Source organism: Condylura cristata, unplaced genomic scaffold (genome assembly GCF_000260355.1).
Source record: "Condylura cristata isolate star-nosed mole 26May11 unplaced genomic scaffold, ConCri1.0 scaffold00025, whole genome shotgun sequence".
In the NCBI taxonomy this organism is placed as follows: Eukaryota; Metazoa; Chordata; class Mammalia; order Eulipotyphla; family Talpidae; genus Condylura; species Condylura cristata.
Genome location: NW_004567126.1, coordinates 7,107,602 through 7,131,873, shown reverse-complemented (window position 1 = coordinate 7,131,873; position 24,272 = coordinate 7,107,602). Strand labels below are relative to the sequence as shown.

The 24,272-nt window shown below is 42.5% G+C and overlaps 1 protein-coding gene across 3 annotated transcripts in view; it reads left to right on the top strand.

Annotated features, from left to right (window-relative positions):
• The first annotated feature begins 12 nt into the window (after positions 1 to 12).
• ACAD8 (acyl-CoA dehydrogenase family, member 8) overlaps positions 13 to 24,272 on the top strand; it is a 26,052-nt gene continuing 1,792 nt past the window's right edge. The window contains exons 1-12 of one of the 3 annotated variants that reach the window (XM_012729329.1): positions 13 to 218; positions 4,837 to 4,937; positions 5,620 to 5,789; positions 6,086 to 6,195; positions 6,830 to 6,906; positions 7,319 to 7,456; positions 10,965 to 11,100; positions 11,198 to 11,295; positions 11,661 to 11,813; positions 12,657 to 12,759; positions 14,473 to 14,574; positions 14,663 to 15,262. In XM_012729329.1, the coding sequence (XP_012584783.1) occupies positions 110 to 218; positions 4,837 to 4,937; positions 5,620 to 5,789; positions 6,086 to 6,195; positions 6,830 to 6,906; positions 7,319 to 7,456; positions 10,965 to 11,100; positions 11,198 to 11,295; positions 11,661 to 11,813; positions 12,657 to 12,759; positions 14,473 to 14,525 (1,248 nt within the window). In that variant the 5' untranslated portion in view covers positions 13 to 109 and the 3' untranslated portion in view covers positions 14,526 to 14,574; positions 14,663 to 15,262. Of the gene's footprint in view, positions 219 to 4,836; positions 4,938 to 5,619; positions 5,790 to 6,085; positions 6,196 to 6,829; positions 6,907 to 7,318; positions 7,457 to 10,964; positions 11,101 to 11,197; positions 11,296 to 11,660; positions 11,814 to 12,656; positions 12,760 to 14,472; positions 15,263 to 24,272 lie in introns of those variants that run through there. The other 2 variants (XM_012729330.1, XM_004689079.2) reach the window with 2 other exon arrangements.

Genomic DNA, 24,272 nt, shown 5'->3' with positions numbered 1-24,272 from the left:
GGGTGCACTACAACTCCCAGGGCGCAGTGCGAGATGGGTTGGAGGACCGTGCTAGAGTGCGCGCCACCGAGGTCAAGGGCTCGCAGACCCTAAGGAAGCTGGAGCGAGTATGCTGCGAAGTGGTTACCTGCTCTTGGGAGCGCAACTGGGCCGCCTGCGCGGTGGTCTCCTGGCCCCAGCCGAGAGTGGCCGCCGGAGCTTGACCTCCTGCATCGATCGTAAGGCTTGCCCCGAGGGTGCACGTGTCCGGAATAAGCCTGCGGGTCTCGGTCTGCGCCCACGGAGTGCACCGTCCCTTTTCGGTGGTTGGCACCGCTGTCACCTCCAGACCGGCCCCCTTACTCCAGCCTGTTACCCCGGCCTTCGCCTCACCCTGGCCCTACCTCCCACTCGAGATAGGCTTCTCGCGCGATCCCGTTACTCCTTATTGGTTACCCCCAATCTGTCTACGTAGCTGACCGTTCCGGGTTAGGTGTCTCTCCAGCCTCGCCTGCCACTCTTTCACTCCCACACCGTCTTTCGGCCGGGGATCTTGTGTTTGAGCTCCTGGCTCTTAAGCTTTGTCCTCCCTCCTGCCAGCCAGATAAGGAAGTTTACTCAGTGTCTAGTGCGACCCCTCATTTTTCAATGGGGATACGGAAACAGGTACACATAAGAGGTGTCTGACTTACTGTAAGTTGTACCACTAATTATCTTAGAACCAGAGTTTCAACTCCGTATTCCTTGTCTGTTCTCAAGTAGGACTGCTGACTCTCTAATAAAGTTTCTAGGTTAGAGTTTTTGGGATTTTTGCTTTTTATACTTGTGCTGCTAAATAGGATTTCCTTATCTCGTTTGGACCCTTTTCCAATTTTTGCTTTCCCATGTTAGTATGTGTGGTTGGTTTCTTGAACTTAATCAGTAACTCGAACAAACTTAGTGATGGGTGGCTTTTGTTTTATTTTCTTTTGTTATTATAGTTGATGTGTTTTGGAAACCTCGAGATTTTTATTTAGTGACCATGGTTTCTTGTGTATAATTTAACTTGCTTTTCCCACATTATTTTCTCCAAACAATGACTTTGTTAGCAGTCCCTTTTCTAAAATTGATTTGTTTATCTGCCTTTAAAAAATGTGAAATTGTGATGTATTTAGTTATCCATATAATTTGCACACAACTATTCCCTGTTATTTTCTTAGGATGCAATTAAAATCTTTTTTCTTAAACCTTTTGTTCTTTGCACTACTTGTTTTAAGAAATAACCATGTACTTGTCAAATCATAATAACTGTATACATTGATTGAGCTTTTGCTAGGACTGAAATTATGTAGCACTTCTCTAAGACAGTAAGATGTTTACTCTATGTCATCCTCTGTAACCCCCAGCACTGCTCCATAGTAAATATTCAATAAATATTCTTTTGTGAATGATCTTTGAGTTATGATCTACAGGAGCAAATTTGTGCAGACAAGTGACCTGATTCCTGGTCCTGGGTACCGTGAAATTTTTTTTAAAGATTTAATTATTTATGCATACAGAACTGGGGTACAGGCAGGAGGTACAGGGGCAGTGAGAGGATTCACCAGAGACAGAGTGGGGAGCAGAATAGGCCGACTGACAAAGTACACTGCTGAGGGGGAGCAGCAGGTGGGTCAGGAGAGGTCTGCTGCGCCCTGTGGATCACCTCTGGGGCTGGGGAATCAAACTCATGCTGAAGTGGCTTTAGCTTCTTAGTGCTGTGCTTTAACCCATTGTGCCACCAGGGAGGGCCCACCATGAATTATTAATCCCTATTCTTGAGAGTAACAACCAACATGGGTTTTGGTCTGTGCTTCTCATTTCTGAGTTTCCTATTTTAATGAGAGTCCTGATACAGGTAATCTTTTGTCCTGGTTCATATACTCAGTGAGTATTGATGCCCAGGTCTGTCCCACAAAAACAGATTGTGCAACCTATCCTTGTTCTTGCCTGGAAGCCATGTGCCTTTTCCACATTATTTTCTCCAAATAATGCCCTCTTGTTCACTCTCAGACACTGAGATAGATTTTTGTTCAGTGTGCTTTCAGTCTTTTATTGTTCATTAGCTTCACCTCACTCATAATGATCATATGTTTAGCACTGAAGGATAAAGTCTTAGGAGGTAATATAGAGCCCTACATTTCCTTTATTCTCCTCTTAACACTTATATGAGGCACTATGTACCTCAGTGTTTTCACCACCATTAAGACAGTTATGATGTTTTTTTTTTTTTTTTCCTTAGCAGCGTACCTGAGGCAGGTGGTCCTTTCAAAATGGCAGTACAAAGACAACAAAAGAGAAATATATGCAAAAAATACAAATCTTATTCATCTTGTCCACATTGCTGAACATGTAGTTGGGTGCTAGTTCCCAAGATTTATGTTTTTAATATTTTCTAAATTCTTTATCCTCAAGCAGTTGTTTTTCATAGTTTTACTTAGGTGGTTTACTTCTAGCTGTCTCTCACTTGAAATCTGTTATTAATCTTCGCAAACATTAAACATATTTTAGACCTCAGTTAATTACATATTTGACTTACAGCTCTGTTTTCCAATATATCTTTGTTTCTTTGTAGTTTTTGAAAAAATATGTTAAAAAAAAGTGTTCATGCCATTAAGATGACAGGCTATTTAAAGAAAATTTGTAAAGTGATGATACAGGTTTCTCCCACCATCCTAACAAAGGGAAGAGTGTTCCAATTAAACTGTCATAAGCTAAAAAGAAGCAGTTACCACTAATTTATATGAAAAAAAAATTAGCACTCCCAATAGCAATCTTCCTAATAGCAACTAACACAAAACCCCTAAACTCATCCTAACATATAGTGAAAGCAGGGATAATATGACAAATATCTGAGTTCCTGTGGTGCTGGGGAATTTGTGGCACTTGGTAGGGTCACATTGCCAGCCTGGGGTGCACACTGCCTCGGCAGTAGCTGCTGCAAGACCAACACTGATATGTAAACCAATGTTATTTTCACTTTTTTGCCTTCTGTCATAAAAGTAAAGCTCCTACTCTGATTTCTTGGGTTATGGAAAACAGGTACGAATACAGGTCTTTAGTAAAAGTGAAAGGGCATACGGTGAACTTGCAAAAAGCAGGGGATAACTAAATTGTGAATTGGATAATCGCTCTGTTTCATGAGGAGATTATAGACATTTTTCTCCTAAGGAATATTACCTCTGATAATGTACCTTTATAATGTAGTTTTTTTCTTCATAAGATGTATTAGAATCTAGAGAAACTTCAGTAAATCTTCACTATCTCCCTGCTGGTGTCATTAAAGCCATTCATTGTTCTTAGCTTTTTTTTTAAAAGATTTATTTGTTCATACAGAACTGGGGGTACAGGCCAGAGAATCGGAGGGTGAGAGGGTTCACCAGAGACAGAGTGGGGAGCAGAACAGGCAGATCGAGAAATACACTGCTGAGGGGAGCAGTGGGCGGGCCAGGAGAGGTCTGCCACGCCATGTGGATCTCCTCCGCCATGTGGATCTCCTCCGGGGCAGGTGGGGATCGAACTCATGCGGAAGTGGCTTAAGCTTCTTAGTGCAGTGATTTAACCCACTGCGCCACCAGGGAGGGCCCGTTCTTAGCTTTTTAGTATTCTAGGCCCAGAAGTATAGGAATTACCAAAGTCAACTGTTAGGTATTAGAATAGAAAACAGATTAACAAGACCTGGGAAACTTCGCTTTATCATCTGTGTTGTAAAGGAATGTCTGAGCTTGCCAAATAAATGACCTTATTATAGGATCTTTTCCTTAATTTGGAAGGTAAGTAAAAGTACACTTAGCTTCCTTTCCCAATTGATTTTTTTTTTTTAAATGAACGTGTTGACGGACAACCACTAGTAGGTTGACTTAGATAGGGCAAGGATTGTCCAGAATATCAATACAGAAAAGGTAGGACATCATACAGAAAACAGCAACAGCAAAACATTTACCATTATATGATGGTCAATGGTGTGTTTATTTATTTTAAAAGATTGATGTATATATGCATACAAGAACTGGGGTACAGGCCAGAGGTGCGGGGATGACAGGATTCACCAGAGACAGAGTGGGGAGCAGAACAGGCAGATTGACTGAAATACACTGCTGAGGGGAGCAGCCAGTGAGACAGAGGAGCTCCCAGGCCAGGGATTAAACTTGCTACCGAGGCTGTGGATAACTTCATAGTGCTGCGCTTAAACCTGTTACGCCACAAGGAGGGTCTTATGTGTCTATATTTAATGTGGATTTATGAGGAAGAGATAAAATGTATTGAAAAGAGCATAAATAACGCTAGCCAGTTCCCTTGGCCATAACGGAGAAGAGGAAGAGGTGTACCGCAGCTTCTTACTGGTGGATGTGGCCATTCTCTGGGCTTTCAAGGCTGCACTGTGTCCTGGTGTGTGGTGTCTCCTGTTTGCAGTGTTATTTCTTGTGCCCTGTCCTGGAACTGAACACACATCATTTTGACCCACGGCTTTTTTTTTTTTTTTTTGCATTGATTTTTTTCTTACGTGTTATAGCCCCCATAGTTCTCAATGCCACTGTATCACCCATGAACCACCACCCTATTTCCTTATGTTCCCTACCCTATTTTGCCCCCCACCCCTTGCTGTGCGCTTCAGCCTGCTAGTTTTGACTTTTCTTGACCTTTTGTTTGGTTTCTCTATCTCCCACCTATAAGTGAGACATCTGATATGTGTCGTTTTCTTTCTGACTTATTTTGGCTAGCATAATCCCTTCCATCTCTATCTGTGTTGCCACAAATGGCATGTTTTTTTTTATTGCTGAGTAAATACTCCATTGTATAAATATACCATAACTTTTTGATTCATCTGTTGACCTACAGCTTCCATAGGTCTAAATGAAGAGCAGAAAGAATTTCAGAAAGTGGCCTTTGCCTTTGCTGCCCAGGAGATGGCGCCAAATATGGCAGAGTGGGACCAGAAGGTAGGAGTTTTCCTGTGCCTCATTTGATGATCCTTCTATCTCCTAATTTCCAGATTCTTCAGTGTTTAATCTCCACTTAACAACCCTTCCTGCAAATGAGCATATTGGTAATTGCCTGATTTCGTTTTATAGGAAGCATCCTCATTATCTTGTAAATACCTTTAAAAAAAATTGCACAAAGATTTGGACATTTGAGGGCCCTCCCTGGTGGTGCAGCAGGTTAACAGAAGCCACTGTACTACAAGTTTGACCCCCAGCCAGGGAGGTGACCCACATGGCATGGCAGACCTCTCCTGACATGCCCACTGCTCCCCTCAGGATTGGATTTCAGTAGATTTGCCTGTTCCATTCCCCACTCTGGTGAATCCTCTCACCCACCACACCTCTGGCTTGTACCCCAATTCTGTAAGCAAAAATAAATAAATCTTAAAAAAAAAAAAAACAAAAAACTGGACACTTGAAACCAAGAAAGCTCTTTGATATACAAAAAAAAAAAAAAAAAAAAAAATTCAATGCCAAAAAACTAGTCTTTGGAGAATGTATGTAAACTACTACCACATAGATGACAAGCATATTAAGAAACTTCCTACACCCTCCCAAATGCAAGCATCTCAAGCTTTCACTGTACCTCTAAAAAAAGAGTCCATCTGTGACTGGTGTCCCTACTCTCTTTGGTACATAGGAGCTCTTCCCAGTGGATGTGATGCGGAAGGCAGCCCAGCTAGGCTTTGGGGGTGTCTACGTACGAACCGACGTAGGTGGTGCTGGACTGTCACGGCTTGATACCTCTGTCATCTTTGAAGCCTTGGCTACAGGCTGTACCAGCACCACAGCCTACATAAGCATCCACAAGTAAGTGCCCAAGCCAGAATGCACAATCAAGTGCTCTTGTGGGTTGATTGGGAAATTTCAGATAAATAGGGAACTTGTCTTCCAGGTTTAATTATCCTTGAAGAGCTAGACTATTTTGAAGCAGGCCTTTCCTTTAATGTTAATTCTTCTCAATGGTGACTTTTCCCTTTCACTCTCTCAATGCTTCACTCAGCTTGACTGCCTTTGCTCTCTTTCTTTCTCCTCCTCACTCAAATTTCCTTTTCTTTTTTGTCTTTATGTCTGTCAATGTTTTTTCTTCTTGGTGTACCTGTCAGCATGTGTGCCTGGATGATTGATACCTTTGGAAATGAGGAACAGAGACACAAATTTTGCCCACCACTTTGTACCATGGAGAAGTTTGCTTCCTACTGCCTTACTGAACCAGGTGAGTTTGCCAGTCCACAGGCAAGAGTGGTTACTCTGTATTCACTGATCACTTCCTCGTCTGTTGAAATACACAATGGCTCACCGAGAAGTTTGCTTATGGTGTAAGAGTCTGTGGCCTGATGACACAGGCTTTAGAGGCCTGTATGGCAGAGGCTTTTTGAGCACAAACCAAACCCTCTTTGCAGGTGCTCACTGCAGGCTGACATATGATGTGCTTGCTTTTAAGTGTTTTTCACCAAGTACAAAGAATCCTTTTTAAGATTTATTTATTTGTGCATACAGAACTGGGGTACAGGCCAGAGGTTCAGGGGCGGTGAGAGGATTCACTAGAGACAGATTGGGGGAACAGAACAGGCAGATCGACGAAGTACACTGCTGAAGGGGGCAGCAGGCAGGTTAGGAGAGGTCTGCCGTGCCATGTGGATCACCTCCGGGTCTGGGATTGAACTCTTGCGGAAGTGGCTTTAGCTTCTTAGTGCTTTGCTTTAACCCACTGCACCACCAGGGAGGGCCCCCATTTGGATTTTTATTGGCTCAAACGGAACAGTTGTTAATTTAGGCAAGACTTCCTAACTTAAACCTTCAATTTCTCTGGCTTTCTCCCCTTCTGCTCCCTTCTGATCGTGCCTTAGGAAGTGGAAGTGACGCTGCATCCCTTCTGACATCAGCTAAACGACAAGGAGATCATTATGTCCTCAATGGCTCCAAGGTACTGGCATATTTCCCTCCCAGAAATACAGGGAGGTTGTTCCTGTCTTCTTGATGTTGTTGCCTACCTACATCCTCTCTATTGACAAGTTGATATCCTCATAGGATTTGTACACACAGGGAAGAGAACCTTTAACCCATTTCACTTGGTTCATTGTCACTGTTTTTATCTCTCTTGATCTGATTCCAGATAGTTTCATTCATTTTTGTCTATGGCTCTTACAGTCTCATCATCTAGACCCCAGATGCCCCAGTCAATGTAGATGCTTCCCTGACCCAGCCCCACTTAGTATTCCTATGCCCTTATACTTCCACTGTCCTGTAATTGGGAAGAATCAGTTATTTTCCCAGATGTCAGGCTCTGCGAATTGATACATCCCTGATCACTATGCACTTCCTTTCTGTCCCCTCAGGCCTTCATCAGTGGTGGAGGTGAGTCAGACACCTATGTGGTCATGTGCCGAACAGGGGGACCTGGCCCCAAAGGCATCTCATGCATAGTTGTTGAGAAGGGAACCCCTGGCCTCACCTTTGGCAAGAAGGAAAAAAAGGTAAGTGGTTATTAGATGAAGCAATTTAAGTTCTGAGACTCTGCCACCTACCAGACCAGCCCCTGCTCTATTTCAAGAAATAGGCTTGCCTTGGGAGTAATTGCTTCTGTGAGGATTTCAGCAGAAGCATATGACATAGGATAGTAGATTTTGTGAATCAGTTCCACAAGTGGCCTGTGGTTTATTGTAAGGGATTTCTCTGCCATCTCTTCTGTCTTCCCTTAGGGCCTGTATTTCTTATTTAGCTTCTAATTTTGATGTACTCTGTTATCTCAGGAAGATATACTTTTGGAAGACCGACTATTGACCAAAAGTCTCAGTAATAAAAGCATACAGGCCATTTTTCTCCTTTAAATAAAAACAACGTAAACTCATTGTAGGTGATTGTGGGTATTTTGGTAAAGTAAAAGGGAGAGTGTTTCCCTAGGGACCTTCAGTAAGACATTTCTAGAAATAAGACATTCCACAGCCATACTGTTACCAGCAGAACTATAACTGGTGATAATGTAACTGTAACTGGTGACAAGGGTGAGACCGATCAGATTTGTTAGGACAAATGAGCAGGACAGTCATCTCCCCCTAAAGTGCAGTGATAGTTGAGACTTTGGGGTAGAAGTTAAGTAATGACATGACCTTTAAATGTACTTCTCTTTTCATAGCTTCTAGGGCTTTCCTGCACAACCTTAGTGATCCTTTGGAACTCCTTTGCCTAGAAGTGATAAGTTTTAGTGCTACCTTTTATAGCACAGTAGGTATTTACTAGGCACCTACTGTGTACAGAACCTCATGCAGCTCCTGGAGGTTATATAAGTTACTCCTAGCCTTGTTTGGAATTCTAAGACATCTTCTGTCTTATATAAATAAGACATATAGGCCTTGTATGTAATCTGCAAGATAATATAGCTCTAGGGTTTTTTAATCCTAGGAATGGCTGTTTGAAGTAATAAAACATAAACTGATTTAAGTAGTCTGAGACCTGATTTTACAGGGTGAAATTACACTGATTCAGTTGTTTGTGCTAAAGAAAGTGGTGATTGTCTTAGCACACATTGGTAGAATCCATCTCAATATTAGAGTCTGTTGACAGAACAATAAGCTTAGTGCCTGGCATATAATAGCAAATAAGTTCTATAAACAACTTTAACTCATTTTCTCTTTCTCTGCTCTCACTTCTAAACATGCGTATTTTTTTATTCACATCTTTGTTTTCTTTTTTTATAGTTTTGCTTTAGGCATTTTTTAATGAAAGAGAAATTTGAAACATCTGTCTCATCATTCATTACATAGCTAATGAGTGCCCTCTGTGTACCAGAAACTTCTGGGTAATGGGATTGGGCAGTGACCAAGAAAGACTATCCTCTGGTATTTGCACTTTATTGTCAGGGAGTACTGACACATGAGTAAGGAGGACCTTCTGTTAGTATCTCGGTGCTAAGATGGATATTAAAGGGGCTATGATTTGACACTAATTAGGAGAGTTTCATCAGATGGGGATGAACTCTCAGGTCATGGTGCCTGAAAGGAAATCTGAAGTATTAGAAACCAACTGTGAAAAGAATTCTGGGCAGAGATAATAGTAGATCACCAGGGTTTAAAGAAAAAAAGGTCATTCTTACCTGAGGCATGTGATGACTAGAGAGGCAGGTGACTGCAGGCCAGGTGAGGAGTTACACATTGGTCCTCAGAGGAGTTGTGGCTTCTGTGGTCTCTCAGGCAGCTGGCCTGTCTCCTGCTCCAAGGCACCATTTCCTCCAGGCCTGGGCTTTGACTTGGCATATTTCACACATTATTTAACTGAAAGTTTTAAGTCCCTGGTTATACATTAACTTTATGAGAAAGTAATGAGGACTTGCTTTGTCCTGGGCTTAGTTACTCAATGTTTTGTATACAATGAATTTTTTTCATGAAAGGAGTAGAAGTGAGAACATATGGAAGGGAGTGTGGAGATAAGGAGGGTTGGAAGACGAGACTGGTGGAAGGCATGGGCTCTGGTAGTGGTCAGTGATGCAGGGCCTTCAGACAGGACAGGGGTCAGTTATCTGTTCTCAGTGGCTGGGCTTTCCCCTAGGGACTCTGACAGGATCAGAGAAAGAATCCTCTCTGCATTGGGGACGATGGTAATTTTCACATACTGGATGAGATGGTAGAAATTAAGAGGTAGCAACTCTTTGCATTTGGTTCTTTTATAATTAGATATTGTTAACAACTTCATTCCATTCTTGCTTTCAGGTGTCCATATTCTAGTTGGAGAGGTAAGTTCCCAGGCCAGTACAGTTGACCCTTGAACAATGCTGGGGGGTTCCAAGTGCCAAACACCCATTCCCCCCGATCCCCAACCCCCCGCCCACTTAGTGGGAAATACATGTATAACTAAACTTGGCCCTCTGTATCTGTGGGTTCGACATCTGGGAATTCAACTGCTGAAATCTGAGGTGGGTTGAATCTGTGATTGTTGAACCTGTAGGTAGAAAAAAATATCATCACCTCACAGTAGACCCCTACAGTCAAACTCATTTTGTTCAAGGGCCAACAATGTTGGGAAGTTTTAGACTTATGGTAGAGACTATGGGTGTCTAGAAGAGAACAAGAGCAGTGTTGGCTCAAGTGACCAGGGACATCTCTGGGCATTTCATCTGAGATGTTGATGGAGGCTGGGCGCTGGGCAGTGTTGCCCCTGGAAGGAGAAGAATAAACAAAGTTAAAAATCTCAGCGGCAAAGCATGCAGATCATTTTGACTAAAGTTGAGAATGCTTACTGGTGATTGATAGGCGAGAAGACTGTGGGGAGATGTGGGCTAAATATTTAGAACTTAAAAGGTCAGAGAATCAAATTTCTCTTACCACCCGAAGGGAATGATTGAAAGTGATGTATTGGGAAATGGTAGCGATGTGAACTCAGTAGTGTTTCCAGAGCTTTAGGCAACTGGGAGTTTTCAGATAGTCTTGAGGTTTTAAAGTCTGGCCCACCAAGCATCAAAGTTCTTTGAAGCCTTGGAATATTTGGAAGGAAAAGTGAAGTGAGTCTGAATGTACTTGTAGGAAACCTGGAATAAGACTATTTAAAGACACTGTCTATGGTTTTTAGTGCAGCTCCCTTTTATACAGCCGCCTGTATAAAAAGACAAAGGTTACAGTTATTAGGTCAGTATGGACTTGTGAATGACATGTTCAAGGCAAAACCCTCATGTGTAGTGTTGGCCTATTTATAAAACAAGCAATCTTTCTATTGTATGCATTTTCTGTCAAAAAAAAAAAAAAAAGTACTCATAGGCATCAGTTCTAGACATCAAGACTGTCCTAGTCCTAAAACAATGCGAAAAACATTTTTGGATAGGTTTGTCTGTGTACTGACAAATACTCACATCTGAACTTTTCATTTTTTCCCTCACTTTAAGTTCTCAGGGTCTCAGTCCCAGGCTGAGGGAACATCTGTGCTTCATAGGCTCTTGGGCCCCAAGCGCGCCCCAAATGGTGAAGGCACAGTCACTCAATCCATGATTTTTGCCAGGTCGGGTGGAACTCACAGCCAACCCGAGCTGTGATCTTCGAAGACTGTGCTGTCCCTGTGACCAACAGAATTGGGAATGAGGGGCAGGGCTTCCTCATTGCCATGAAAGGATTGAACGGAGGCCGGATCAATGTTGGTGAGGACGCAAAGGGGTAGGTGAGGGAGGTGGTGGGCCCAGGTGGTGGAGGGCCCTAGCTTGGCTGAGTTGACATGTTGACACTCTTCCTTTCTAGCTTCCTGCTCTCTGGGGGCTGCGCACGCCTCCGTTGTCCTCACCAGAGACCACCTAAATGTCCGGAAGCAGTTTGGAGAGCCTCTGGCTAGTAACCAGGTAACTGCCCCAGGTGGCTGCATTCACCCACTGTGACCCCTGAACTGCCTGGAGTAGGGCTGCATTCACCCAGTGTGACGCCTGCTGTGTGGACCCATTCTCTGAAAGTGAGGTTATGGGACTCAGCCAGAAGCTCTGCTCTGTTTCTCTGAGAGTCTTTTAGGGAGGCAAATTATATTGAAGTGCAGAACAAGCAGAGTGGATTTCGAACATGAGGACGATACACCTTCTCAGTAGACCAGGCAAGGGCTTTAGAGCTTCGGGTCAGGTGGGCAAGGTGCCTTAGCTGCGCTCTTATGGGAGGCCCATGTCAGGTGCTGGTGTAAACCAGGCGGTTGAGTCTGCTCTCTTCTGCCCTCTTGCAGTACCTGCAATTCAAACTGGCTGACATGGCAACAAGGCTGGTGGCCTCACGGCTGATGATCCGCCACGCAGCAGTGGCTCTGCAGGAGGAGCGGGAGGATGCAGTGGCGCTGTGCTCCATGGCTAAACTTTTTGCTACGGATGAATGCTTTACTGTAAGTGATGGCGCCCTCGGCCTGCCAGACGGCACCTATTAGGTCTAGGGTGTCAAAAGTCAACTGGAAGTCACTAGGAATTTCCTCAGGTTAAAGGTTATTAACTTTTTTTTTTTTTTTAAGATTTATTTATTTATGCGTACAGAACTGGGGTACAGGTCAGAGATGCAGGGGCGGTGAGAGGATTCACCAGAGACAGAGTGGGGTACAGAACAGGCAGATCGACAAAGTACACTGCTGAGGGGAGCAGCAGGTGGGTCAGGAGAGGTCTGCCTCGCCATGTGGTCACCTCCGGGACAGGCGGGAATCGAACTCATGCGGAAGTGGTTTAAGCTTCTTTGTGTTGTGCTTTAACCTGCTGCGCCACCAGGGAGGGCCCTATTAACTTTTTTTTTTAAGATTATTATTGCATATAGAAGACCCACATGGACACTCCGACAGCTGGCTTTTTACCTGCTCCAGCCCACTCTACACTTCATTCTGTCAGAGGTTTGGTTGGGTTCTAATGAAACTCTTGTTTTCAGAGGCTTAGAGAAGCTTTGACTTTTCCTCAAATTTAGCATTCTGTGTGCAGATCAGGGCCATGTCTGCCTTTGGGCCCCTTCACCACTAGATGGCAGCTTAGCTTCATATAATCCCAGCCGACATGGCTGTGAGCAGCTTCTCCCCTGAAGGAAATAAGCAAGAAATGACAGCTTTCTGACCACATTAAACACAGAGCCCCTCTTTGGAATTGGATGGTTATCTGTAGGATTTTGGCATCTGATAGGTTGGGGGCTGGGGTGGAGAGAAGCTACTTGTTATTTCTGAAATCAAAGCAGTCCAGTTGCTGTCTCCCTGCAGATCTGCAACCAGGCCTTACAGATGCATGGAGGCTACGGCTATCTGAAGGACTATGCTGTTCAGCAGTACGTGCGGGACTCTCGGGTCCATCAAATCCTGGAAGGTAAAAATTGCCACAGGTGATGTCTTCTTTTCAGAGCCGTTACCACTTGCCCAGCCTGCTTGTCCCCATGCTGACTGGGTCTCAGGGTCGCAGCAGGCCCAGCAGTCTCTGGCTGCCTCCTTCTGACCCTGCTCTGGGAGAGCTTGTTGGCCTTGTCCAGAGAGCTTGAGCCTGGGAGTCAATGGCTCTTCTTGGTCTCCCTGGGCAAGTCACTGAATCACTCTGCTTCTGCTCTTTCACTCATAAATTTTAGAGAAGGCTCAGACTGAGATAATATACGAGAAGACATTTTGAAGATGACATTAGTGATTATTCCTTACCACTCTAAAATGTTTGGACCTCAGGGATCCCTGAAATTCTGTGAAGTAATTCAAGGGCAAATTTGAGGCAATTCAATCACTAGCAACTCCACAACTTATCAGCTGGATGTTCTAAATGGCATCTCTGTCAATACTGCTAATGAATTTTCAGCACAGCAAACCAGCACCAGCTAAGGCGTGTCCAACTCGGACCAGAAAGTATGTAAATGCCTAGAGTTGAACTCCAGCCAACGCTCCTCTACTTCCCACTCCAGCACGGACTTCTGCTCCAGCTAGTGAAACCCACTGGCGCTCTGGCACTGCAGGAAAAGCAGGTGGCGTGGAGGCTTGTCTCGGTGACTTCTGGTGGAGTAATGTGGGGCTGCTTTAAGAGCAGAGGAAGGCCTGTGAGCAGTGAGCAGGCCTTGTTTCATCATGGACTTTGTTATTGGATAGATCTAAAATGTTAGGTTTGATTTTGAGATATGTGACTTCTCCTTCCTCACAGGGAAGGGGGTGTCATAATTCTTTTGACTTTAAAGACCACTGTAAAATTGAAGCAAAACAGCTGACCCCCTTCTTTCAAGTTGTTATTCTTTTAAAATTCCAGTTTTTGGTTACCAAGGAAATGTGGCATATTGATTGTTGAAAACTTATAAGGCATTTAAAAAAGTAAGAAAAATCACTTGTGTCTATACTGAGAATTAATATTTTGTTTTACTTTTTAAAGATTTTGCTTATTTTTATTTAGAAGAACTGTGTGTAGGAGGTGAGAGGATTCACTAGAGACAGTATGGGGAGCAGAACAGGCAGATCTGAAATACACTGCTGAGGGGAGCAGTGGGCAAGACAGGAGAGGCCTGCTGCGCCATGTGGGTCACCTCCTTGGCAAGGTATCAAACTCAGGCCCTTGTGGGGCCCCACCAGGGAGGCCCTAGAAGTAACATTTTGTATGCCTTTTCTATTTAAGTCTAAAATTGTCTCCTCTTGGAAATTTTTTTTCTGTGTTGTTGTAGGTACATCTTCGTAATGCCTTATATTCTACTTTTTAAAAACCTATAATAAACATCTTCTTAAGTAATATATTAACATATATCCAATATATCCAAAACATTTTTATTTGAAAATATAATCAATATAAAAAATGTATCAATGAGCTATTTATCTTTTTTTAAGGTAGTATTTGACATTTAATGTGAAAAAGAAGTTTTTCAAACAATAAATTAATTTCTTACTTCCTGATGTCTTTCTGCGTGTTAGAGTGTTCTGTGAAAATCCTTACTCTTGAAGGGGTGGAAGCAGTGGCTTGACCGCCACAGCTGCCCTGAGCCAGGCCGGGAGCACCTTGGACTAGTGTTTGACTGAAGTCTTGGTGTGGCAGATAATAAACCTTCACTCTTTCTCCTTCTTGCAGGTAGCAATGAAGTGATGAGGATGTTGATCTCTCGAAGCCTGCTTCAGGAGTAGCCCACACATCTCATGTTCCCACTTGCTGCTCCATGTGCAGCTCCAGTAGGTATGAGTGGTTCCACCTGCACTGTTCTGTGACATGTGGATCATGGATGAGGTGGAAGAGGTGAACTCTTCCCTCTGTGTCTTTGCAGCAGCATAAGCTTGGGGACAGGACAGAGTCCTCCGTAGAACTGGGGGAACTGCCTGGCTGATATCACACGAAGGCACACTACTTGTTTTCCTGCTTCAGAAAGGCCACAGTGAAGATTCACCACCAAAACCAAGTCCTGTTTTGGCTATAGATTGTCTTGATTTGTCTGCATTTTCTTGGTTCACCAAGTCCCTCTTCCAGAGGTTGGGGTACTTCCTTTGTGGGCTGTAAAGCAAAAGTACGGGACAAGAGAGCGGAGGCCATTCTGTCTTTCTCTGTCCTCTGTTCCTTAGCTAGCACTGCAGAATTTGTCAACCACACTTCCGCTAGAACACTCCTCAGACTGAAATCATGATAAAATTAGTCTTTGGGAAACCTCCACTCTTACACAGTGATGTGGGATGTATCTCCATTTCTGGACCACCTGGGTATCAAGGGCTGAGATTATTTGGAACTTTGAATATTTATTGTTGTTTTATTTGTGGAAGCTGTGGCCTGGGAATGGTGTTCAGAGTTTCTATGCAATTCTTCATGATCAGAACTTTGAGTATATTTTCTTCTGAGTTTTTGTTTTCTGTTTTGAAGTTCTCTTTTTAAAGATTTTTAATCATAACATTGATAAATAAAATCTATTCTCTGCAATGTCAACTAACGTTTTTTTATTTTATCTTTCTAACTAAACCTTTATATCAATTAAAATATTTTTCATTAAACATTTGACTAGATTTTGGAAAAACAAAAATTTCTCCTTCACACTGACTTTTAAAAAAGTTCCTTTAAGTTACTAATCACTTTGCAAACTAAGCGGTGTTTATGATTTATGGAAGCAGACTTGAAGTAATGAGAACGTTTTGGATAACCCTGTTACAAATGATGGTTACATTACTCCCCCTCAGCTCTAGAGACAAAATTATCCAAGATACTTTGTGAACTACAAGTCATTGTTTAGAGAGACCAAGATATGCATCTTTAGCTACAAGACATTTTTTTTTTTTTTTAATGCATGCTCTTATGTGGGGAATTGTGTGGGGCATTTCAGGGGACAGGGTATGAGTACCCTACAAAACCTAAGATGTTTCTTTCTTCCAAGCCTCATTTGAATAGCTGTAGTGGAAGGTGTATTCCTGGTGCAGCTCTATTTGACATTGTTGTTCTTTCCAGCCAGCTGTAATGAGGGCATTGGAGCTTTCTCAAGCGTTTGTATAGCGCTATAAAACAGTATCCCCCAAGACAGCCTCCTGACTCTTACCCAGCCCTACCATACTAACATCTCAAGCCTCTCTCACAAATTCTGGTCATTTTACAGAAAATCTGGAAGTACCAGTGTTTTCCATTTTCTTTGTAAGCCAGTCTAAAGGGATGTAAAATTCTTCCATCAGACTTTAAGGTTGGCAGAGTCATAAGTATGTCTGATTTATCTCTTTGTCCTTGGTGCCTTCCCGATATTTAGTAGAACCTCAACAATTACTGGACAAATAAAGAAAGATAGTAAAAATGCCATTATCATCAATGTGAAACTAATGGTAGCTGCTGGCAAATCTCATGCAGGAACAGGCAAGACACATGGTCAAAAGCCAACCTAGTGGACACAAATACTCACAGAGACCTGAGGGATACATGGTTTGTGAAAAGGCAAACAGGTCTTACTCTGTAAGCCCATGTACTCTGTAGCATTCCTGAAATAAAGCCATGTTAAGGGTGGAAAATGGGTTAGTGGTGACTGAGGATTAGTTTGGGGGGAAGAAAGAGTGTGGGTAAAGGAAGCGTGTGGTGAGGGGGCAGTTCTGCATTGTGATTATGGTGCAAGTTACGAGAAGCCACAAATAGGATATAACTGCATCAAACTGCACGCAGATGTGCAAATGGGTGTGTGTAGAACCCGTGGGATCAGACCAATCCCATGAAGAGCACCACTGTCAGACTTGTGTGAAATCGTGCACTTGGCAAGGTTCTAATAGTGGGGAAGGAGGGATGAGGGGTGCTCTGGACCTCGATGCACATTTCTTTGTATAACTTTCCTGTGAATCTGTGATTACATCAAAAAAAATATGAAGTAATCCTTTGCAGACCTAGAGCCTACCACGGACAATACCAGAGTAGTCTTTAGTCCCTGCACTCCTCCAGCTTGTTTAGGTGATGGCGCCTTGGGTGTGGGGGTGAGGATAGACATGGGGATGGGAGATGAGGCAGGGGAGAGAAGTGTTGAGAGGACATAGGGCAGCAGTGGGTCAGGTGCTTTCGACTGGACATTAACTTTCAGGCCCAAGGTCATACCTGAAATTCAAATCCAAGAGTAGAGTGCAGAAAACCCAGCTCACAGATAGCTCTCAGGAGATGGCGAGATGGCTAGGAGTCAGAGAACCACAAATCTCTGAGATTTTTGTCCTTCCCTACAAGCAGTGTTAACTCTCACAGTGGTGTGTGCCAAGGAACTGGAGTGTGTTCTTTCCCCTACATCTCTGCAGGATTCAACTTTTAAAAAAATAATATATTTTTTCACATATATATATGACATCATTGTTCAGTTTCATATGTTTGCTTTTTTTTCCACAGGTGTAGTCCCCATAGAATTTCCATTACCCAGCACCTTCCCTGGTGATGCAAGAGGTTGAAGCACAGCATTATGGAGCTATCTATCCACAGCCAGTGCAGCATGAGTTCAATCCCCAGCCAGGGAGGTCATCCATATGGCGTGTCAGACCTCTCCTGACCTGCCTGTAGTGTATTTCAGTCAATCTGCCTGTTTTGCCCCCCAGTCTGTCTCTGGTGAGTCCTCTCAATGCGCCCTCCCCCTTGCCTCTGGTCTGTACCCCAGTTCTTGTATGCATAAATAAATAAATCTTTTTTTTTTTTAAGGTTTATTTATTTGTGCATACAGAACTGGGGTACAGGCCAGAGGCTCAGGGGCGGCGAGAGGCTTCACCAGAGACAGAGTGGGGAGCAGAACAGGCAGATCGACGAAGTACACGGCTGAGGGGAGCAGCGGGCGGGTCAGGAGAGGTCTGCCACGCCATGTGGTCTCCTCCGGGGCAGGCGGGAATCGAACTCATGCGGAAGCGGCTTTAGATTCTCAGTGCTGTGCTTTAACCCGCTGCGCCACCAGGGAGGGCCCAATCTTTTTTTTAAAAGAAAGAATTTCCATCACCAAGTCACCCATGCACTATTACCACAGTCCTTTATGCTCTTCCCACCCCTGCTTTGATCCTTCCCCTCCCTACTTCCCTGCAGAATGTCTGATTTATAGTTGCCTGTTAAATTTTTTGTTATAAATTTTTGCATGTTGATCACTGCACTTGTTCCTCTTCATTCAGGAGGGCTCCACCTGCAGGAAGTGGTTTCCTTTCTTATATATTCACTCAACAAATACTCTGGAGAGCCTAGAGTGTTCTGGGTGATATACTAAATGATGAATACTGTCCCTCTTAGGGATAGATGTGAAAATATAAACTAACCAGTCACTTCAATTTTGATAAGTACCATGAAGGAAACAGACATGGGCCTGGAAAACAGACAGTGTGTGTGTGTGGGGGGGAGGCTGGGTATGAGTTTAGGAAAAGAACAATTTAGGGATGAGAACCTAGGAGGCAACACTTTGTGGGGTGGGGTGGGGGAGAGAAAATTCCATATGTACTAACCTCAAATCAGCAGAGACTGATGTGAGTGAGGCAGTGAAAGCAGAGTGGAAAGACTGCAGGGCAATAATGAGAGGGGGGTTAGGAGAAGGATAGGAAGGGGTTGAGGGTGAGAGGGGCCAGTGGACCAGATCGCTGGGACCTGCCGGCCAGAGTGCGGCCCAGGCTCAGCCATGGTGACTATTAAACAAGTGAGTCATTTGGGTTTTTTTTTTAATTGAAGGCCAAATAAGTGCTTGGTGGTCCTCCAGAGGGCCAAGGAACTCTTGAGAAAGGATTTATTCTATTCATTTGGATTTTTATTTTCAGTGTTCAGAGAACCCCTCAGATGGAATTTTGTAGGGGAAAGAGTAAGGTGATTTGACCATTGTCTTTTAAGATGATTGTTTTGTGGAGGCAAGACTGGAGGAGGACAGGAATGGGGTTAGGAGAGTAAAAGCAGTGTCACCCACTTTCCCTATGTTTCGATATTCTGCTTCTTAAGGGAAGTTGGCTTTCCCATTTTGTGTTTTGGATAGCAAGGAAAAGGAGAAAGGAGAACATGCCCCTGGTTTCCCTAGCACTGTCTCCCTTCTCTCTCCTCCGCTTGAGTAGTAGCTGTTGGCCTCACTCACACTTGCCAGCTTACTTGGTAGCTAACACTCCCCTGATTTGTAAGCTAACGTGAACATCTAGGAGACTTTGTTCCTAAATTACCATTTACTGTGAATAATCCAAATATTAAGAGGATGAGATTTTATTCACTTATTGACTAGATTGCATTTTTACTTTGTTTTTTAAAAGTATGAGGTGTACATGTAGAAGTCAAATTGTGAAAAGACACAGAAGAAACTTAAATGCATATTAAGCAAAGAAGTCAACCCCCAAAGGACACACACTGTATAATTTCAACTGTAGGACACTCTGGAGAAGGCAGAAAGACAAACAGTGAAAGACCAGGGGTTGCCTGGAGTTAGGGGTGGTGGGTGGGGTGAAGGGTGGAGCACAGAGGCTTTTAGGGCACTGAATATAGCGTGGGTGGTACTATAATGGTCATTATATCTTTGGCCAGTGTTCACCAGTAAGAGCAAATCCTGACACAGACTGCAGATGTAGGAGATGGGGGTGGGGGTGGGGGCTCAAAGCAGGGTCTTGGATTATAACAAATGTGACATTCTGTGTGGGGGACGCTGGTAGTGGAGAACACTGGGGTGTGGATGTTTGTCAAACGTCTATCTCCCTCTCAATTTTGCTGTGAATGTAAAACTGCTCCAGAAATTGTCTTTGAAATAGAAAGTGTGTTGTGAGAAAGGTACTAGGGAGCATGGGGCCTGCAACTCTTCCTGATGAACACTTTCGAAATGTCTTGTGTCTCTGATTTTTTTCTTGAGTTGTTGAATTTTTTCAGCTATTTATAGCTGCTACATAGTGGATAAAATCTACTCTCAAGGTAAATCTGGTTTTTAAGTTTTTAAACACTTAATCTTAGATATTTGTTAAATTTGTTGTTAGATTAAACTATTTCCTGAAAGAAAATTAAATCTTTCCCTTGCACATGTGAACTCCAGGAATAGGTCTCTTCTTTATTATGAAGGATTTGGCAGATTTAGTAACTCCGGAAATTAATAGAACTCAAATTTTTATGATAAATGATTTTTATAGAGAATAATTACTTTTTAACAAGCATTTACTGTTCCCGGTTGGAGGAAGATGGTTGAGAATAGAAGACTTCTTGATACATACAAATGGTTATTCTGAACACTAACACTTGTATTTTCAACTGGAAAGAATAATTATTTCTTGCAAAAGTATTGCCTGGAGGGAATATATCCACTTGTCATGAAGAAAAGCTGGGTTAGAAACCCCAAACCCTGAACATATGGTTTCTTCCCTGAAGGAACATACTACATCAGGTAGGACTAGCCTCGCATCTGGCATCAGAGTCCTTGGGTCCTGCGTGCCTGGTGCTACCTACCCCCAGTGATGGCAGCTGCCCATGGGCCACACACTCGCCATGGCTGGGGACCCTTCTGGGGATTCTGTGAGGTAGAAGGCAGAGGAAAACCTATTAGAGCTGGAATTTCCGGGCTCTGGGCTCACACCTGTCCTCTCCAATAGCCCCAGGCTCTGAACTAGAAACAGCATCCTAGCAAAAACTGGGTCCTGGAGCCTCCCTGGTTGTGCAGGGGTTAAAGGTACAGCACCACTAAGCTAGTACCAGGTGCTGCAGCACGATTTTGATGCCCGGCAGGCCAAGGAGCTAACCTATGTGGTGCAGCAGCCCTTTCCAGTCTCACCCACTGCTTCCCTCAGCAGTGTTATTATCAGTAGATCTGCCTGTTCTGTTCCCCACTCTCTCTGGTAAATCATCTCACCATCCCACTCTCTTCACCTCTGGCTTACATCCCAGTTTCTGTATGCATAAATAAATAAATCTTAAAAAAACAAAACAAAACAGGTTCTCCTGCACTCATCCCTCACCCCTTCACCTTATGATTTTTCAGTACCCCTTTCTCTGCCTTGGCGCAGGAATTCTGTTTCCTCAAATGTTAGCATGCCCACCTCAGAGATATTTGAGTTCTCCCCCTCTTAAAGACGGGTGTCAATAGTTTGTAAAGATTTGATAGCTCTAGGCATAAATTAGATGCACTCTTAGTCAGCTCCTTTCTAATGCACCACATGAAAAACTGACATCCACTTGGTTTGTGTGGAGAGATATAGAAGACAGGTTCCGAACACTTCTGGCCAAGCCTGCCGAACTCAGGGACTGTTGATGTCGCCCTGTGCCCACACCTGCCTCTGGTAGGGACGGGCAGTCCTTTTTGGTCTAGTAACTGCTTTTATTTCCCAGCCCATTTCCCGTAGAAGAAACTGGAGTTGCCATTGTTCTTCTCAGCAGTGTTCCCATGCAAAACGAATATAGAACATGATTTATCTTTGGCAACTTAGTTCCTTTTGAAAAAACAAACTTTATGGTATCAAAGTTACCTATGTAAAATATTAAAAAGGTTCATAAAGTTTTTAAGGGAACAACAGTAATCCTCTTTCCCGTCTCTACCCATTGTTCCCCAGACAGAGTCATTTCCAAAACTTTCATTGATTTCTTCTAGGAATTTTCTCTGTATTTCAAAATAACATGCTTCTAGTCCTACCTAGAGATTTTTAATTTTAGATCAACTTGTTCATTCCTTGATAAGAAAAAATTAGAATTTATGGCTTTTGTACCTGTCATGTGACCTTTCTACTTAGCTTCCCACAAGAGTTATATCATGATTTTTGGCTAAATCAGAGTCCAGTGAACCTATTGTCTATAGCAGAGCTTCATAATATTCTATGGCTCCTTTCTTTAATAGTATTTTATTTTGGTAAATTTTAAATTTTCTCTAATTTGATGAGTGGGGTACTAGAAAAATCACAGTCGATGAATATTTGTCTGTATTATAGACTTTGAAATAATACATATACATCCCACAATGCAGTCATAATGGAAATATAAAATAATACGTAAAATATAATTCACAACACTAAAATAAATACTAGGAGAAAGATATTGCAAAATGCAAAGCCTAGTCTGTATTTCAAATCAAGATAGAAGTTCATCTGGATGTGAAAAAAAATATATATATATATATAAAATGGGACAGTGATGGATCCACACTGAGGTCTACTGCTTAGCAAAATGATCACTATACCTGGTAACCTGGAAGTATCTCCAGGGAACTGGGCTGAGGGAAAAACCAACCCCTCAGGCTACACACTGCAGGAGACCATATATATAGTCCAGGAATGACAAGGTAATAGCAATGAGGTACAGTTTAGTGGTTGCCAGAGGTTGGGTAGACTTAGACAGGAGAGGGAAGAGAGTGTGGCTATAAAAATGCAACTGTGCGAGACTTGTGATCTCTGTGTCTTGAATGCATCATTAATTCCCTGGTTGTAATGTTTGCTGTAATTTTGTTTGGTTGTAATGTTTGCTGGTTGTAATGTTTGCTGTAATTTTTCAGAGGTTAGCACTGGGGAAAGTGGGTAAAGGATAGAGGGTCTCTTTGTATAATTTTTCACAACTGCATTTTAATCTATATTTCATAATATAAAGTCTAATATAAAAGCATTAGTAGGGATAGAAATTGCTGTAAAATAATAAAAAATAACTCATAGGAAAGCAACACAGAGCTAAATATATAAAGCAAGAATCATCAAAGTGTTAAGTAGAAATGGACATAGTCACAATAATGGTGAGAGGTTTTTCCATATTTCCTCTTTAAATTGATAGATCAGGCACAATAAAACCAAGCAGCGGGTGTAGATGTTCTTGAGAACAATCACACAAGCAAGATTGGGTGGGCATATATAGAACACACCATCCTTTAAATAGAAAATGTAATTACATTAAAAATATTCACAAAAATTGGGCCCTCCTGGTAGCGCAGTTGGTTAAAGCACAGCACTAAGAAGCTAAAACCACTTCAATGTGAGTTCGATCCCTGCCTGCCCCGAAGGTGACCACATGGTGCGGCGGACCTCTGCTGACCTGCCCGCTGCTCCCCTCAGCCATGTACTTTGTCCATCTGCCTGTTCTGCTCCCCACTCTTTCTCTGGTGACTCCTCCCACTGCCCCTGCACCTCTGGCCTGCACCCCAGTTCTGTATGCATCAATAAATAAATCTTTAAAAACATATTCACAGAAATCACAGAAATATTCACCTCATAATAATAGGCTTTGGGAGAAGTTTTAACAAATTTTAGAAGTCAACATCATGTAAGCTACCGTCCTTAACTCTGAGCATAATGCAATAACATTGGCCATGTGGATAAACACACACAGAGGCACATGCACATACACATCTAAATAACTCATGTAAGGAACCAACATTGCAGTTCCTACTGCAGAGCACAGAGGTTAGTAGCAGAGAGCCATCTCCATGTTCTGTAATTAATAAAACCACATCGCCAGATTCTTCCACTTATCCCTTTGTCACCTTGAGCAAATTACCTAAACTCATTCTGCCTCAGTGTCTAATGCTGTAATAAGGGGGCAAGAAGAGGGCCCCCCCACCCCAGTGGCACAAGGGGTTAAGTTTCATCACTAAAGCAATATGCAGCCACTGCAGCACGAGTTCCATCCCCAACCAGGGAGCTGACCCACATGGCACAGAAGACCTCTCTTGTCTCAGCCGCTGCTCCCCTCAGCAGTGTATTTCAGTGGATCCACCTGTTCTGCACCCTGCTCAGTCTCTGATGAATAGTCTCACCCTCCCTGCACCTCTGGCCTGCATTTAAATAAATAAATAAATCTTTTAAAAAAGGGGGTAAGAAGAAACCCTATTTCCTATAATGAAGATGATAAATGAATTATGCATAATGAATTTAGAACAGTGTCTTACACCATGTAAATTCTCCTTGCAAATTGGATATGGTTAGAAAAAGCAATGGAATAAAATAATGTGAAGGCAGACACAGGTGTGTATGGTAATTGAATATGTGATGAAGACTTTAATGATGAGTGAAATCATTTGGGAGTGATCTGCTACTCATTAAATAAGTATTGTTTTTCATATTGCAAACTAATATTAAAAGAATTCTTGAGAAGCCAAAAACTTAAATGAAGAAAGAAGCTATAAAAATATTATAAGAAAACATAAGCACCATGGAGTAATATATAGAATTACTGAGGTAACAAAATGTTTGGATCTTAAATGACAATAATATAATAAGATCTACCATCAATATAATTTGTGTAGATAATCAATGTGTCTATGCAAACAATAATACGTGTTTTGTAAGAATATATACAAACCAGAGGAGATACAACACCTTCAAATGATTAACCATGGAAAATTAAAGTGGGGAATAAGGATGTGAAAATTATCAGAATTAAAAGGAAAACACAAATTGTAAATAAGAAATATAAAAATTATTTAAATATAGCTGATATTTTAGTTTAATTTTATATAGTTTTTAAATTTTTCAGTAAATATTTTTTAATAAAATTACTTGTAA